General features: G+C 42.7%; 1 protein-coding gene across 13 annotated transcripts in view; it reads right to left on the bottom strand.

Moving 5' to 3' along the window:
* Window positions 1-18,051, bottom strand: part of obscnb (obscurin, cytoskeletal calmodulin and titin-interacting RhoGEF b) — a 116,408-nt gene that overhangs the window by 38,023 nt on the left and 60,334 nt on the right. For 10 of the 13 annotated variants that reach the window (XM_045714736.1, XM_045714737.1, XM_045714745.1 and 7 more), the window contains 8 exons: window positions 16,478-16,744; window positions 15,740-16,006; window positions 13,563-13,829; window positions 12,826-13,092; window positions 4,082-4,348; window positions 3,604-3,870; window positions 3,188-3,454; window positions 2,352-2,621 (listed from right to left, as the gene is read on the bottom strand). In XM_045714736.1, coding sequence (XP_045570692.1) covers window positions 2,352-2,621; window positions 3,188-3,454; window positions 3,604-3,870; window positions 4,082-4,348; window positions 12,826-13,092; window positions 13,563-13,829; window positions 15,740-16,006; window positions 16,478-16,744 — 2,139 coding nt within the window. The remainder of the gene's footprint in view (window positions 1-2,351; window positions 2,622-3,187; window positions 3,455-3,603; window positions 3,871-4,081; window positions 4,349-12,825; window positions 13,093-13,562; window positions 13,830-15,739; window positions 16,007-16,477; window positions 16,745-18,051) is intronic. The other 3 variants (XM_045714743.1, XM_045714746.1, XM_045714748.1) reach the window with 3 other exon arrangements.

The following is an 18,051-nucleotide window of genomic DNA, read 5'->3' as shown; positions in this document are numbered from 1 at the left end:
CCTAGTTAAATAAAAGGTTAATAAAAAATAGTTAGACCTAGTAAAGTTGAGTGATTAGGAGACATACATTACATAACCCCTTACCTCAGACTTTACAGTATAAGTGCCCTTTACTTTCATTATATGGGTATATGCACCTCTTACCTTGGACAGTCAGGCTGTAAAATGAGTTTGGAATGGACTCCGGGTATTGAGGTAAAATGGTTAGGTCTAGTAAAGGTGAGTGATTAAGAGACTCATATTATACATACCTCAGACTATACAGTATATGTACCCTTTACCTTGGATGGTCAGGCTATGAAACGGGTTTGGAATGGACAAAAGAGATCCAGGTATCGGGTACAATGGGAGAGGATAAGAGGTGATCACCAGACTTGTACCCCTTACCTCGTAAAGTCAGGTTATACAATGAATTCAGAATGGCTCCAAGTATTGGGAAAGAATGGAAAAGGGTTTGTACTGATCAGCAGACTCATACTGTACATGAGTCTATATATAGTATATAACCCCTTACCTTAGACTATATACAGTCACCATTTACATAAGATGACATATAGTTGAAGTCGGAAGTTTACATACACCTTAGCCAAATACATTTAAACTCAGTTTTTCACAATTCCTGACATTTAATCCAAGTAAAAATTCCCTGTCTTAGGTGAGTTAGGATCACCACTTTATTTTAAGAATGTGAAATGTCAGAATAATAGTAGAGAGAGTGATTTATTTCAACTTTTATTTCTTTCATCACATTCCCAGTGGGTCAGAAGTTTACATACACTCAATTAGTATTTGGTAGCATTGCTTTTAAATTGTTTAACTTGGGTCAAACTTTTTGGGTAGCCTTCCACAAGCTTCCCACAATATGTTGGGTGAATTTTGGCCCATTCCTCCTGACAGAGCTGGTGTAACTGAGTCAGGTTTGTAGGCCTCCTTGCTTGCACGTGGTTTTTCAGTTCTGCCCACAAATTTTCTGTAGGATTGAGATCAGGGCTTTGTGATGGCCACTCCAATACCTTCACTTTGTTGACTTTAAGCCATTTTACCACAGCTTTGGAAGTATGCTTGGGGTCATTATCCATTTGGAAGACCCATTTGCGACCAAGCTTTAACTTCCTGACTGATGTCTTGAGATGTTGCTTCAATATATCCACATAATTTTCTTTCCTCATGATGCCATCTATTTTGTGAAGTACACCAGTCCCCCCTGCAGCAAAGCACCCCCACAACATGATGCTGCCACCCCAATGTTTCACGGTTGGGATGGTGTTCTTCGGCTTGCAAGCCTCCCCCTTTTTCCTCCAAACATAACGATGGCAATTATGGCCAAACAGTTCTATTTTTGTTTCATCAGACCAGAGGACATTTCTCCAAAAAGTACAATCTCTGTCCCCATGTGCCATTGCAAACCATAGTCTGGCTTTTTTTATGGCGGTTTTGGAGCATTGGCTTCTTCCTTGCTGAGCGGCCTTTCAGGTTATGTTGATATAGGACTCGTTTTACTGTGGATATAGATACTTTTGTACCTGTTTCCTCAAGCATCTTCACAAGTTCCTTTGCTGTTGTTCTGGAATTGATTTGCACTTTTCGCACCAAAGTACTTTCATAACTAGGAGACAGAATGCGTCCCATTGTGTTTATACTTGCGTACTATTGCTTGTACATATGAACATGGTACCTTCAGGTGTTTGGAAATTGCTCCCAAGGATGAACCAGACTTGTGGAGGTCTACATTTTTTTTAAAGGTCTTGGCTGATTTCTTTTGATTTTCCCATGATGCCAAGCAAAGAGGCACTGAGTTTGAAGGTAGGCCTTGAAATACATCCACACGTACACCTCCAATTGACTCAAATGATGTCAATTAGCCTATCAGAAGCTTCTAAAGCCATGACATCATTTTCTGGAATTTTCCAACCTGTTTAAAGGCACCGTCATCTTAGTGTATGTACACTTTTGACCCATTGGAATTGTGATACAGTGAGTTATAAGTGAAATAATCTGTCTCTAAACAATTGTTGGAAAAATGACTTGTGTCATGCATAAAGTAGATGTCCTAACCGACTTGCCAAAACTATAGTTTGATAACAAGAAGTTTGTGGAGTGGTTGAAAAACAAGTTTTAATGACTCCAACCTAAGTGTATGTAAACTTCCGACTTCAACTGTATGTATGTATGTATGTATGTATGTATGTATGTATGTATGTATGTATGTATGTATGTATGTATGTATGTATGTATGTATGTATGTATATATATATATATATATATATATATATATATATATATATATAAATAGGCCTAATGTACCCCTTAACTTAAACAGGCAGGGTATAAAACGGGTTTTGGCTCCTTACCTCGGACGGTCAGGCTTGCGGTGGAGGTATGGTGACCCACGGTGAAGGTAACTGTGCCCGAGTCGGCCTGGGTGACCCCCCTGAGGGTGAGGCTGTGCACCTTGCCCCGGGCACGGATCAGGTTCATTTCATTGTTCTGCAGAGGGACGTCCGCAAGCTTCCACTGGACCTCCTTGGCATCAACGTGGGACAGATGGCACTCAAAGTGGACATCCTCCCCCTCGTGCACCGAACAGCTGTTCAAGACCTTCACTATGGTCACCTCCACCTCTGTTTGATAAAGCCAGTCATGTGTTGTTACTGGCTAGATGTGAATCTTACTCTAAAGGACAGCTAATGTCTATATGGTGTTAATGGTTAGGTGCCAACAGAAATAGGGCACCTTACCATGTACACTCAGTACAGTTACAGTACAGAGACAACTGTTAAGAGTACGGTTGTGAAAAAGACACAAGGTTGCTCCTGTCAACACAGAAAACAGATGAAATGGAAGTGTGAGACAGACCATTGCCCCTAACAACAGAGCGCTCAAGTGGAATGGTTATGACGGTAGAAGTGTAGAGGAAGATGCGTGAAGGATATGAAGGACATAGGAAGTTTTAAGTGACTGAAGAAAAGTATGAAGATCACCAAGCTTTAATTCCTTGCCCTTTAAGGCCTTTCGTCCTCTAAAGCCTAGCGTGACATTAGTCTTGTGGGAATCTCTCAGGATGGAAAGTGGTTGATTGGGATAGAGTGAATTAGAAGATAAGTGCCATGATTCAAGAGGTGTGTAGAGAGAGAATGATTGAGAAGAATGGCAGAAGACAATAGCAGACTTTCATCTTGTTCCCTACCCTGTACAGTGAGCATGGAGGAGGTCTTCTGGTAACCTGTGTCACAGATATACTCCCCAGAGTCAGCCCCTTGTAGGCTATAGATGATAAGCTTCACAATGGCCCCTTCCTGTTTCAGCTGATACTTGTTGTTAGATTCCAGGACCCTGTCGCCCCGGCTCCAGACAACGCTGGCCCCAGGCTTGGTGATCTCACAGCGGAGGATGGCGATCTCACCTGCATCCCACTCTAGATTCTGTAGTCGAGTTTTGAAGTAAACGGGCAGGGCTAGGTAGGAACGGTAGAGGTTGGGAGAGGTGAGATAGTGAAACGTTTTGAGAGCAGAATTATGCCCCCAAATCACAATTAATACACGAGGGAATATGGTTTCACAACAGCACAACTGCTAAAACAGAATACTTTTTTTCTCAGCCTACCCTTCACAGCAAGGTGTGCTGTGGTTTTCCGGTCACCACTGTCACAGGTGTAGCTGCCTGAGTCTTCTGGGTCTAAGTTTTGGATGACTAGCCTAGCTCTGTGCCCTTCCTGGATGATTTCATACTTGGCACAGGGGCAAAGACCCACCTCCCCCTTCCTCCATTCCACAGGGAGCCCAGGTTTAGAAAGCTCACAGTGCAGGGTAACACTGCCCCCCTCTTCAGCCTGTTGGCTCTGCAGCTCTTTAGTGAAAATGACTGGCGGAGCTGACAAATAAAAATCCCAAAAGATTAATTATAAGTCTACAGATCCAAAAAGCTTTAACAAAAAATGGTAGGCATTATTCCAAGGTAACTGTTTTGTTACATAACTTTGACTAACTGTTTATTGCGTTTCTGTTAATACATGTGGTGCTCCAGTTTAAGTGTTGTGCTAGTGAAGAATGGGGCAGCAGTGAAAAGGTCTTCATCATCCTACCATTGACTTTCAGGTATGCTGAGCTCTCGGTGTCTCCAGTCCTGCAGTGGTAGGTTCCTGTGTCTTCAGGTTTCAAATCACAGACTTGGAGTTCCACACTGCAATCTTTCTGCTTCATCTGGTACTTTTCTCCAGACTGCAGGACCTGTGTTCCCTTCCCCCATTCCACAGGGACCCCAGGTTTAGAGAGCTCACAATGCAGGGTAACACTGCCCCCCTCTTCAACCTCCTGACTCCGCAGATCTTGTTTGAATATGACTGGAAGAGCTGAGAAATTAAAGGGTTAAAAAAGTATCTGCAGACTGCATTCACTCTTACAATGCCTCAAAAAGAGATATTGCTAAACCATATGGTGAAGATGTTCCCAATGGAACGATGTCTCTATGTATGGTAAACACTTTCAAGGACCATTTATATATGCACTCTCCTTTGCTTGGTGTCCATCCGTCCAGACCAGCAGCTGTAAAAAGGATTTGGTGTGTGACCCACCACAACCACCTTGAAAGTGAGATTTTAACTATGGGTTTACACATAACCAAGATGATTTGTGTACAGCACTGCATGAAGAATCCTGGTCTCTGACTAAATTTGATATTTTGTATGCAGAATTCCATTGGAATATCATAATCAAACTACAAAGAATCTACAACAAGTACACTCCTGCAAGGTCAACAATAGACAACAAAGCAAAATCTATCCTGTTGCCTAGTTACCCCACTTTTCCCCTACCTACAGTATACAGTATGTACATAGCTACCTCAATTACCTTGTCGCCCTGCACTTCAACTCAGGACTGGTATTCCCTGTATGTCACGCCCTGACCTTAGAGAGCCTTTTCATTTCTCTTTTGGTTAGGTCAGGGTGTGATTTGGGTGGGCATTCTAGTTTTTCTATTTCTTTGTTGGCCGGGTATGGTTCCCAATCAGAGGCAGCTGTCTATCGTTGTCTCTGATTGAGGATCATACTTAGGCAGCCTTTTTTCCCACCTTAGTTTGTGGGATCTTGTTTTTGGTACTGTGCTGTATGCCCTACTGTACGTTACGTTTTTGTTTGTATTTTGTTTTGTTTCGGTGTTCATTTAATACATTTAAAATGTACGCCTACCACGCTGCACCTTGGTTCGATCCTTCCATCAATGAACGTAACAGAAGATCCCACCACCAAAGGACCAAGCAGCATGGCCAGGAGGAGCAGGGATCCTGGGCCCGGGAGAAAAGGGAGTGGAGGAAATCATGGACATGGGAGGAGGTTATGGCAGGGGACAAGACCCTGCCCTGGAAGCAGGCGGAGGCAGCGAAGGAGGATCAACGGCGACTCTGAAGCTCACGACCACGACGGAAGCCTGAGAGGCAGCCCCAAACATTTTTTGGGGGGGGAACGGGTTGGTCGGCGAAGCCGAGGGGCAAATCTGGGAGCGAGGAGGAATATTGGGATAGACTGAGCGAGGAGTATTGTGAGATAGTTGAGGGAGGTGATGAGGTAGAGTGGATGCATTGGTGTCTGGAGCAAGACAGTCGCTGTGAGGAGCGTGGGACCAGTCAGGCACCATGTTTTGAGGAGATACGCAATGTGTCTCCAGTGCGCATCCACAGCCCGGTGCCTTCTGTGTCAGCTCCTCGCACTTGCCGTGCGAAAGTGAGCATTCAGCCAGGACGGGTTGTGCCGGCTCAGCGCTCCTGGTATCCAGTGCGCCTCCTCGGTCCAGGATATCCTGCACCAGCTCTACGCACTGTCGCCAGTGCGCCTTCACAGCCCAGTGCGTCCTGTGCCAGCGCCCCGCACTTGCCAGGCTAAAATGAGTATCCAGCCAGGACGGGTTGTGCCAGCTCTACGCTCCAGACCTTCAGTGCGCCTCCATGGTCCAGTATATCCTGCACCGGTTCTACGCACCAGGTCTCCAGTGCGCCTCCACAGCCCAGTACGTCCTGTGCCTGCTCCTCGTACTCTTCCTGAAGTGCGTGTCCCCAGTCAGGTACGTCCTGTGCCTGCTCCCCGCACTCGCCCTGAGGTGCGTGTCAGCAGTCTGGTGCCACTTGTCCCGGCTCCACGCACCAGGCCTCCAGTGCGCCTTCCCAGTCCAGAGCTTCCGGCGACAGTTCCCAGTCCACAGCTTCCGGCGACAGTTCCCAGTCCACAGCTTCCGGCGACAGTTCACAGTCCGGAGCTTCCGGCGACTTTTCACAGTCCGGAAACTCCGGGGCGGTCCACAGTCCGGAACCTCTTGAGATGGTCCACAGTCCGGAACCTCTTGAGACGGTCCATGGCCCGAAGCCTCCAGTGATGATCCATGGCACGTTTTAACACAGGCTTAACACCTAACAAACACTGTCATTTTTTAAAAACACTTTTAAAATAGGCCAAGCCCTGTTGTTACCTCATATCCCAGCGATAATGCCTTGTATTGATCCTGGGAATAAAACACTTCAATTTGCTCAACTTGCCATAGGCTCAACCAATGGCTCAACTTAACCTAAGGCAAACATTTTGACTATATTAGCCCACACAGCTACAAGGATCCACTTCCATGTTAGGTTTAAGACCTCATATTGAAGCTTATAGAGACCCCAACTGATATATAGAACAATCTTAAAATGATTTACTTTGGTTTAGATACAAGCATCATGAAAAAAAAGGGTGGCTTAACTTAACCCTTTGGCTCAACTTACCCCACATTCCCCTACATACTGTAGTGAATTTGGGGGTAGCCTCGACTCGAACTCAGGTCCAGCGCCCGTCAAACCTATACCTTAACCGTTACGCCAAGAGGTCAAACTCCTTGAGGGTGTCGCTAGGTGTTGGGTTAAAGGACAAATCCACCCAAAACCACAAATTCCTTCATTTTACAATGTTAAATAACAGTAATATGTGAGATATTTGTTTTTGTGAACCATTGTTTTATTTTGTCGTTATAATAGCAAGATGTGAAAATCATTGTGGAAATCTGTTGCAGCTCAAGTCGACTATACAACCCACAATGCAATGCTCTCTTTATGGGCTGTCTGGCTAGCTAGCAAGCTAGTAAGCTAGCTAGCAAGCAACTGTAGCTACACACAATAATACCAAAGTAAATATCAGCATGTGAAGTAGCTAGTTGTAAAATCGCCTAAAACTGCAATATCAATTTAGGAGTCTACAATCTCACCATGTTCAACCAGCAGGTTGATATGTCGCACAGAGTGGAGCCTGACATTTACAACGGCCATGCAATGACACCATGAACTCTGGACTGAAGAGGCAGACAAATACTGTAGGAGAAATATGGTGGACCATCTGTTAAATTACATCCCTCGAGGTAGGAATATCAGAGAAATATGATCAATGGCTCATTCGAGAGAAGATAACCTCCCGCATTATGACATTGGCTAGTTTTGAAATCTAACATGTATGATAGACGTTTTCGTGATCTCAAAGTCATATTTCTATTAACTTCCAGTGTGGTGAAAGCAGCTTTATTGTAATGCTACGTCATACTGGTCGAATTTCTACCTGCTTGAACGGCAATAGCTCAGATACACATGAAAACATGAAATGACCCTGGGAATCGATAGAACATCGCTCAGAGACATACATTTAAAAAAAAAGTATATATCCTTTGAGGTCGCTACATTACCCCCTTCCTTTGGGAGAGTGTGTCCCCACGCTTCTCTATACCAAGTCCCTCACGTGTACACACCTCTCCAATGGTCTCAGGGGTGCCATCCCACTTCGGGCACCAATGTAGCGAATTCGGGAGGTAGCCTTAACTTAACTTCAACACCTGGACAAGACCACAAAATTAAGCAGAGACCTAGAAAATGAGCCACAATGATAAAACAGCTTATTAAGTTTGCCTGAAAAGATTGGCCTAAGAGCACCAGATCCTATGTGACTGCAACACAATGCACAGGTAGATTATGAGTTCAACAGGCAATAGATCTGTCTTTTTTGTACAGTCTCCTCCTTCTGGGGTTCCGGTTTAGCGGTGGTAGGAGCAGCAGGCTAAGAGAATTCAGCAAAAGACCAGCAAAAAATGAGCCGCACAATGCTAAAGCCACAAATGTTCACTTGAACAGATTGACAAAAGAGCAGCAGTTCATGTGACTACAACATTTACCCGCTAGAAAAAAAGGTATGAGCTCAACGGACAAGAGATACACCACATGATAAAAAATATGTGGAAACCTGCTCATCGAACATCTCATTCCAAACTCATGGGCATTAATATGGAGTTGGTTCCCCCTCTGCTGCTATAACAGCCTCCACTCTTCTGGGAAGACTTTCCACCAGATGTTGGAACATTGCTGCGGGGACTTGCTTCCGTTCAGCCACAAGAGCGATACTGAGGTCGGGCACTGATGTTGGGCGATTAGGCCTGGCTCGCAGTCGGCTTTCCAATTCAACCCAAAGGTGTTCAATGGGGTTGATGTCAGGGCTCTATGAGGCCAGTCAAGTTCTTCCATACCGATCTCGACAAACCATTTCTGTATGCACCTCGCTTTGTGCATGGGGGCATTGTCATGCTGAAACAGGAAATGGCCTTCCCCAAACTGTTGCCACAAAGTTGGAAGCACAGAATCGTCTAGAATGTCATTGTATGTTGTAGTGTTAAGATTTCCCTTCACTGGAACTAAGGGGCCTAGCCCGAACCATGAAAAAGAGCCCTGCTCGGCCATGGAAACCCATTTCATGAAGCTCCCGACTAACAGTTCTGGTGCTGACATTGCTTCCAAAGGCAGTTTGGAACTCGGAAGTGAGTGTTGTTCAGCACTCGGTGGTCCCGTTCTGTGAGCTTGTGTGGCCTACTGTACCACATCGCAGCTGAGTCGTTGTTGCTCCTAGATGTTTCCACTTCACAATAACAGCCCTTACAGTTGACCCCGGCAGCTCTAGCAGGGCAGAAATCTGACAAACTGACTTGTTGGAAAGGTGGCATCCTATGACTGTGCCACGTTGAAAGTCACTGAGCTCTTCAGTAAGGTCATTCTACTGCTAAGGTTTGTCTATGGAGATTGCATGGCTGTGTGCTCAATTTTATACACCTGTCAGAAACGGGTGTGGCTGAAATAGCCAAATCCACTAATTTGAAGGCGTGTCCACATACTTTTGCATAAATAGTGTAGCTCATCTTTTTCTACCAGAGGCTTCTACCATGGACTTCTTCTCTACTGTCTCCTTCTGAGGCTCCGTTTTGGGCGTGGCAGGAGCAATAGGGCCGCAGGCTTAGAGACTATTACAAAACACCATAATAACTATTTACAAAATAGCCTCCAACACTCTACTCAGCAAATTGGATGCAGTCTATCACAGTGACATCCGGTTTGTCACCAAAGCCCCATATACTACCCACCACTGCGACCTGTATGCTCTCGTTGGCTGGCCCTCGCTTCATACTCGTCGCCAAACCCACTGGCTCCAGGTCATCTACAAGTCTTTGCTATGTAAAGCCCCACCTTATCTCAGCTCACTGGTCACCATAGCAGCACCCACCCATAGCACGCTCTCCAGCAGGTATATCTCACTGGTCACCCCCAAAGCCAATTCTTCCTTTGGCCGCCTCTCCTTCCAGTTCTCTGCTGCCAATGACTGGAATGAACTGCAAAAATCTCTGAAGCTGGAGACTCTTACCTCCCTCACTAGCTTTAAGCACCAGCTGTCAGAGCAGCTCACAGATCACTGCACCTGTACATAGCTCATCTGTAAATAGCCCATCCAATCTACCTCATCCCCATACTGTATTTATTTATTTATCTTGCTCCTTTGCACCCCAGTATCTCTACTTGCACATTCATCTTCTACCATTCCAGTGTTTAATTGCTATATTGTAATTACTTTGCCACCATGGGCTATTTATTGCCTTACCTCTCTTATCCTACCTCATTTGCACATGAAAGCATATCGATTCTTCTACTGTATTATTGATTGTATGTTTGTTTATTCCATGTGAAACTCTGTGTTGTTGTATGTGTCGAACTGCTTTGCTTTATCTTGGCCAGGCAGCAGTTGCAAATGATAACTTGTTCTCAACTAGCCTACCTAAAGGTGAAATAAAAATTTAAAAAACGAAACATTCTTCAACAAGTAACCAGAAATATTTGTATTTTCAACTGTCTCCTTCTGGGGTTCTGGTTTGGGGGCAGCAGGAACAGTAGTCTTCAATGCTACGACAAAACACCGTAATAACTCAATATTCTATAGCTAAACTCCAGAATGATCTCAACAGAGAGCATATCTCATCTCGTCCTACCATGGGCTTCTACTGCAGTTTTCTTTTCTGCGGTTGCCTTCTGGGGCTCTTTGGTTTCCTGTTGTTTGGAAGTGGCTGGAGGAGCTGGGGGTTGAAACATTTCAGAGACTCCAAAACAAGGACAGGCCACTAAGCTAAAGTGACATTGTGAACAGACAAGGTTTACATACACACTAAAACATAGAAAGATGGACCCCAGCAATAAACACTATCTGTAGTATATATCTGTTTCTAAGGCTCAGTTATAACCTGGTTAAGGGTTTATTCTTGACAGATAAAACAAACTACATCTGGCTAATCAGAAGCAAATTACTATAATAGTACCGCCCTACGCCCTTGATTGACAGAGGAGACGGAGCACAATCTGTAGAGATGAGGTATCTGAGAGATACCTCAGATACATGTCTCTAGAAACACTAGAAATATAAAATTACAACTGTAACTCAGATGATTCAAACTAGTCGGTATCCAGAATATGCGCAACAAATAAAGTAACTGAAAACCATCAGACAACATGGCTGGAGCATACATTAGCAACCATAAAGAATATAGTAATGCCCACACGACTTGACACCTGGCACATAGCCTGACATTAACTTACAGATAAAAAGCTCTACAGAGAGAACGCCTCAGATCATTCGACATCCAGAGTATGTAGTCATCCAGAGTATGTACAACAAATAAAGCAGGAGAAGAAATCTTCCCTCATACAGTAAAATATTCAACAGCGGCACAAACTAACAGCAACAAAACACTTACAGACATACCATGAAGACAGAGGGCCAAGCAGTACACCAAACGTGATCTCCTTGTCCTTCCCTACCTTCTTCCCTTTTGGCCTCCTCCTTCTGTGGCTCCTCCTGTTTGGGAGTTACTGGAAGAGCTGAAGGCTTCAGAGCTGCGATTAAAACATTGAACTTCGAATACAAAACCTCATAACCAAACCTTTGATGACAAGATCGACCGTAACAGAAAAACAGCCAACAGAGGGATATACCGAACCAACTGGCAACAAAGGACGAACCACACAAGTCTTAAATAAAGAGATTTCTTTAAAACTGTGAACAGCGGAAGTAACGGAGCAAAGACTCAAGAACATGTGGATTGACTGCAAACAGAACACAGAGAGCAGCTTACGACACTGATCCAAATTTAAAAAAGATGCCCATCTTATTTCCTTTTTTTAGCTCAACAAACAGTGGCACAAACAAACCACAAGAAACCTGCAGCATAGTGACATATGCACTCACTGTAAAAGGACGTCGAAGACTATCAACATCATCATCAGGACCAAGCAGCAAGGCAAACTGCACATATGGCAAGTGAAAGCAGACAACCAAACCGTTCTCCATGTCCACTCCCCTCCCTACCTTTTTCCAGTTTGGTATCCTGCTTTGGAGGCTCTTGTTTGGGGGAAATTGGGGTAGCTGGGGGCTTCACAGCTATGATAAAACATCCAACTTTGAATGGCAAGGCAAACAATATAACTGAAAGTCTACTAAGAACACAGCTGGCGTAACATTCACCCTTTAGGGCTACGATGGTGGAAAGCTTTTCACAATATCCTCCTTTGGCCGTCTCTCCTTCCAGTTCTCTGCTGCCAATGACTGGAACGAACTACAAAAATCTCTGAAACTGGAAACACTTATCTCCCTCACTAGCTTTAAGCACCAGCTGTCAGAGCAGCTCACAGATCACTGCACCTGTACATAGCCCATCTATAATTTAGCCCTAACAACTACCTCTTCCCCTACTGTATTTATTTATTTATTTTGCTCCTTTGCACCTCAATATTTATATTTCTACTTTGGACTTTCTTCCACTACAAATCTACCATTCCAGTGTTTTACTTGCTATATTGTATTTACTTTGCCACCGTGGCCTTTTTTTGCCTTTACCTCCCTTATCTCACCTCATTTGCTCACATTGTATATAGACTTATCTTTCTACTACTATTATTGACTGTATGTTTGTTTTACTCCATGTGTAACTCTGTGTTATTGTATGTGTCGAACTGCTTTGCTTTATCTTGGCCAGGTCGCAATTGTAAATTAGAACTTGTTCTCAACTTGCCTACCTGGTTAAATAAAGGTGAAAATAAATAAATAAATAAAAATATGATGGGATTCAAGTTGACCCATATATCATCCCATATGAATTGACCATGAGGAAGAATACATAGAGATAACAGTGTTTGTACTCAACAATGTCACTTGCTCAATAAATGAATGGCAAATATGAAGCCCAACCCAACTGTCGTTCAAATGCATCAAGGTGATATGTAGCAATTTCCTGAATATTTGTCCTTATTTTAGTAAAACGTTATTTGCCTTCACCATTCCTCCATTTCAAAACACATATAAAATGACAGAAACAAACAGAAACAAATAATGAATTTGAAGACAACATTCAATACAGTACAACAAAGGTTACAACTGTGAACATAAGAACATTTTTGTGATATTCAATTAAAATGTATTAAGTGACAAAGGCACTTCTGAATGTATCAATTTTCTCTTACCCTTAATCTTGAGACTGGCTGTAGTCTTCTGGTCTCCACACACACAGCTGTAGTCCCCACTGTCCTCTGGTAGCACTTTGCTGATCAGGAGTTCACTCACAGATTCTTTCTGCTTCAGCTGGTACTTTTCTCCAGACTTCAGCACCTGTGTTCCCTTCCTCCATTCCACAGGGACTCCAGGTTTAGAGAGCTCACAGTGCAGGGTAACATTGTCCCCCTCCTCAGCCTCCTGGCTCTCCAGCTTGTGTTTGAAGGTCACTAGTTGGGCTGTGGAACCGAACCATTAGGTGGTTAGTTTTGAATTAAACTATTTTAAAAAACGAACAACTAAAATCACCGTAGCATAGTCAATGGAACACCCACAAAGGAGCAAGGAACAAAGCAATACAAATACCAACAAATTATAGAAACAACCAATCTGAAACACCATGACTCAAACCAATATAGACAAAAACACACAGACAACACTGAAACAGACTACCCACAGACACAAAGATACAAACAAAAAGACACACATAACATTTCCTAAAACATGCCAAAGTCAACCAATAAATGAACATCATAATCAACAATTGCTGGACACCCATATGTTAAAAAAAAGAAAAAAACTTTCTGCTTGACAAAACACTGAACTTCCATTTCAAACATTGCATACCAGTAACAGGGCGTCGCGGGGATGAAAGCACAACAGCTTTGCATATAGAGTATGATAAATAGTTAACATGTCTTCCTCCTACCCTTAATCTTGAGACTGGCTGTAGTCTTCTGGTCTCCACACACACAGCTGTAGTCTCCACTGTCCTCTGGTACTAGTTTGCTGATCAGGAGTTCACTCACAGATTCTTTCTGCTTCAGCTGGTACTTTTCTCCAGACTTCAGCACCTGTGTTCCCTTCCTCCATTCCACAGGGACTCCAGGTTTAGAGAGCTCACAGTGCAGGGTAACATTGTCCCCCTCCTCAGCCTCCTGGCTCCCTAGCTTTTGTTTGAATGTAACAGGTTGGGCTGGGGATTCAAAATAAACCATATAAAATACATTGAAAAACAATATGCCTAACCAATGATACGAGGCAATCAGACATGAGTGCATCCTCTAAAATCATGAGAATGGCACAGTTTAAAAAGCAGATACTTGAATAATGAACCGAAACACAGAAACAGAGACAGAATGATCACTAACAAAGACTAACAACATGATCAGCACAATGAAGACACACAAGACTACAAAGGCACAAAGATTAACTGGACAGAGACAGATAACACACAGAGACAGATAACACACAGAGACAGTTAGAGGAAAATGGCTGGGAATACTTCTAAGCTTAAGCACTGGCATTGCAGAACTTGCAGAACTTGCTGCTGACACTGAATCATAAAATATACAACATTTATCTCAGGGATAGCCCCCTTTTTTTCAATTTTCGCCTAAATGACATAGCCAAATCTAACTGGCTGGAGCTCAGACCCTGAAGCAAGGATATGCATTATCTTGGTACCATTTGAAAGGGAACACTTTGAAGTTTGCGGAAATGTGAATTGAATGTAGGAGAATATAACACAATAGATCTGTTAGAAGAAAATACAAAGAAAAAACTAACCAGTCTTTTTCTACCACCATCTTTGAAATGCAAGAGAAAGGTCAAAGTTCTAGCCATCACTCTGGTTGTAATCCCGATAGTGTCCACAAGATGACAGCAGTGTATGTGAAAAGTTACAGATGGATAACTTGAAGTATGAGTGAACTACAAGACTTTTAGTGTGAAGTCCCCAGGAACATTTGGGCAAATCATGAAGGAGACATTCGCATTCATATTACAATTTTCTGCAAGAAAATCGTCAAATCTACATACTTGGACTTTGATTTAGCTTTCCAAGTATTTGTAGCCATATTATAAGTTCAACATTTGCAAAACAACCAGTTTTCATAACTTCATATCTCTGAATATCCTTATAATTTTGGTCCAAAATGAAAAGGCATGTTGTCGTACAAGGTTAAAAGCTACATTTGACAAGATATACATGGTTTCTGGATACTCCCGTAAAGCCCAGCTCATTGGCTATCTATCTAGCTTTGTTTGACCCCGATTGGTGATTATTTGACAAAGATACAGTCGTTCAAGTGATGACCGCCCACGTCATCGGCGTGCCATGAGGGCATCGCTCTCTGACCATATATGGTGTTCTATAGGATATACTACACCCCTAATGATATAGTGAAGTCTTGTTACCTTCTAGGCTCTCAGCGGAATAGATACGAACGTGATTTGACTCGTTAAACCAAAGTTTAGGGTAAGATTTACACAGATTTCTTTCTTTGCAAATTGAACGAGTGGAAAAACAAAATCGATCGTGCATGCTATATGGACCTTTTTAGGATATGAAAAAGGATTTTATCTAACAAAATGACACTTCATGTTATCTCTGGGACCCTTTGGATGATAAATCAGAGCAAGATTTCCGAATGTAAGTACACATTTCACCTTCAGAGGTGAATGTATCAAACCTATTGCGGTGAAAACTGTTTTTTTTTGTTAGGAGCTCTCCTCAAACAATAGCATGGCATTTTTTTCCGCAGTAATAGCCACTGTAAATTGGACAGTGCAGTTATATTAACAAAAATTAAGCTTTCAGCCGATATAAAATAATTATATGTACCGACATCTGTTGTTTCTCTAAAATCTGCGATCTTGACATAACGTGCTGCATGATTTACAACTGTCCCGTTGACGGAATGCTGATCCTTAAGCCATGATGACAACTACTCAACACAATCAAAGCCGTTATAACAAACCAACTTCTTGAAAATAATCTACTGAATCACACTTGAAACTTGATAACGGCAGTGAAAAAGACAGTACAGAACAACTTCAGCGGAACATACAGTGGCCATTCAATGACACCAATCTGCCTCCTACCCTTAATATTGAGACTGGCTGTAGTCTTCTGGTCTCCACACACACAGCTGTAGTCTCCACTGTCCTCTGGTAGCACTTTGCTGATCAGGAGTTCACTCACAGATTCTTTCTGCTTCATCTGGTACTTTTCTCCAGACTTCAGCACCTGTGTTCCCTTCCTCCATTCCACAGGGACTCCAGGTTTAGAGAGCTCACAGTGCAGGGTAACATTGTCCCCCTCCTCAGCCTCCTGGCTCTCCAGCTTGTGTTTGAAGGTCACTAGTTGGGCTGTGGAACCGAACCATTAGGTGGTTAGTTTTGAATTAAACTATTTAAAAAAACGAACAACTAAAATCACCGTAGCATAGTCAATGGAACACCCACAAAGGAGCAAGGAACAAAGCAATACAAATACAAACAAATTATAGAAACAACCAATCTGTAACACCATGACTCAAACCAATATAGACAAAAACACACAGACAACACTGAAACAGACTACCCACAGACACAAAGATACAAACAAAAAGACACAAATAACATTTCCTAAAACATGCCAAAGTCAACCAATAAATGAACATCATAATCAACAATTGCTGGACACCCATATGTTAAAAAAAAAAAAAAATACATTCTGCTTGACAAAACACTGAACTTCCATTTCAAACATTGCATACCAGTAACAGGGCGTCACGGGGATGAAAGCACAACAGCTTTGCATATAGAGTATGATAAATAGTTAACATGTCTTCCTCCTACCCTTAATCTTGAGACTGGCTGTAGTCTTCTGGTCTCCACACACACAGCTGTAGTCTCCACTGTCCTCTGGTACTAGTTTGCTGATCAGGAGTTCACTCACAGATTCTTTCTGCTTCAGCTGGTACTTTTCTCCAGACTTCAGCACCTGTGTTCCCTTCCTCCATTCCACAGGGACTCCAGGTTTAGAGAGCTCACAGTGCAGGGTAACATTGTCCCCCTCCTCAGCCTCCTGGCTCCCTAGCTTTTGTTTGAATGTAACAGGTTGGGCTGGGGATTCAAAATAAACCATATAAAATACATTGAAAAACAATATGCCTAACCAATGATACGAGGCAATCAGACATGAGTGCATCCTCTAAAATCATGAGAATGGCACAGTTTAAAAAGCAGATACTTGAATAATGAACCGAAACACAGAAACAGAGACAGAATGATCACTAACAAAGACTAACAACATGATCAGCACAATGAAGACACACAAGACTACAAAGGCACAAAGATCAACTGGACAGAGACAGATAACACACAGAGACAGATAACACACAGAGACAGTTAGAGGAAAATGGCTGGGAATACTTCTAAGCTTAAGCACTGGCATTGCAGAACTTGCAGAACTTGCTGCTGACACTGAATCATAAAATATACAACATTTATCTCAGGGATAGCCCCCTTTTTTTCAATTTTCGCCTAAATGACATAGCCAAATCTAACTGGCTGTAGCTCAGACCCTGAAGCAAGGATATGCATTATCTTGGTACCATTTGAAAGGGAACACTTTGAAGTTTGCGGAAATGTGAATTGAATGTAGGAGAATATAACACAATAGATCTGGTAGAAGAAAATACAAAGAAAAAACTAACCAGTCTTTTTCTACCACCATCTTTGAAATGCAAGAGAAAGGTCAAAGTTCTAGCCATCACTCTGGTTGTAATCCCGATAGTGTCCACAAGATGACAGCAGTGTATGTGAAAAGTTACAGATGGATAACTTGAAGTATGAGTGAACTACAAGACTTTTAGTGTGAAGTCCCCAGGAACATTTGGGCAAATCATGAAGGAGACATTCGCATTCATATTACAATTTTCTGCAAGAAAATCGTCAAATCTACATACTTGGACTTTGATTTAGCTTTCCAAGTATTTGTAGCCATATTATAAGTTCAACATTTGCAAAACAACCAGTTTTCATAACTTCATATCTCTGAATATCCTTATAATTTTGGTCCAAAATGAAAAGGCATGTTGTCGTACAAGGTTAAAAGCTACATTTGACAAGATATACATGGTTTCTGGATACTCCCGTAAAGCCCAGCTCATTGGCTATCTATCTAGCTTTGTTTGACCCCGATTGGTGATTATTTGACAAAGATACAGTCGTTCAAGTGATGACCGCCCACGTCATCGGCGTGCCATGAGGGCATCGCTCTCTGACCATATATGGTGTTCTATAGGATATACTACACCCCTAATGATATAGTGAAGTCTTGTTACCTTCTAGGCTCTCAGCGGAATAGATACGAACGTGATTTGACTCGTTAAACCAAAGTTTAGGGTAAGATTTACACAGATTTCTTT

This window comes from Salmo salar, chromosome ssa03 (genome assembly GCF_905237065.1).
Source record: "Salmo salar chromosome ssa03, Ssal_v3.1, whole genome shotgun sequence".
In the NCBI taxonomy this organism is placed as follows: Eukaryota; Metazoa; Chordata; class Actinopteri; order Salmoniformes; family Salmonidae; genus Salmo; species Salmo salar.
The sequence above is the reverse complement of the archived record's forward strand: the minus strand, read 5'-3'. Positions and strand labels throughout refer to the sequence as shown.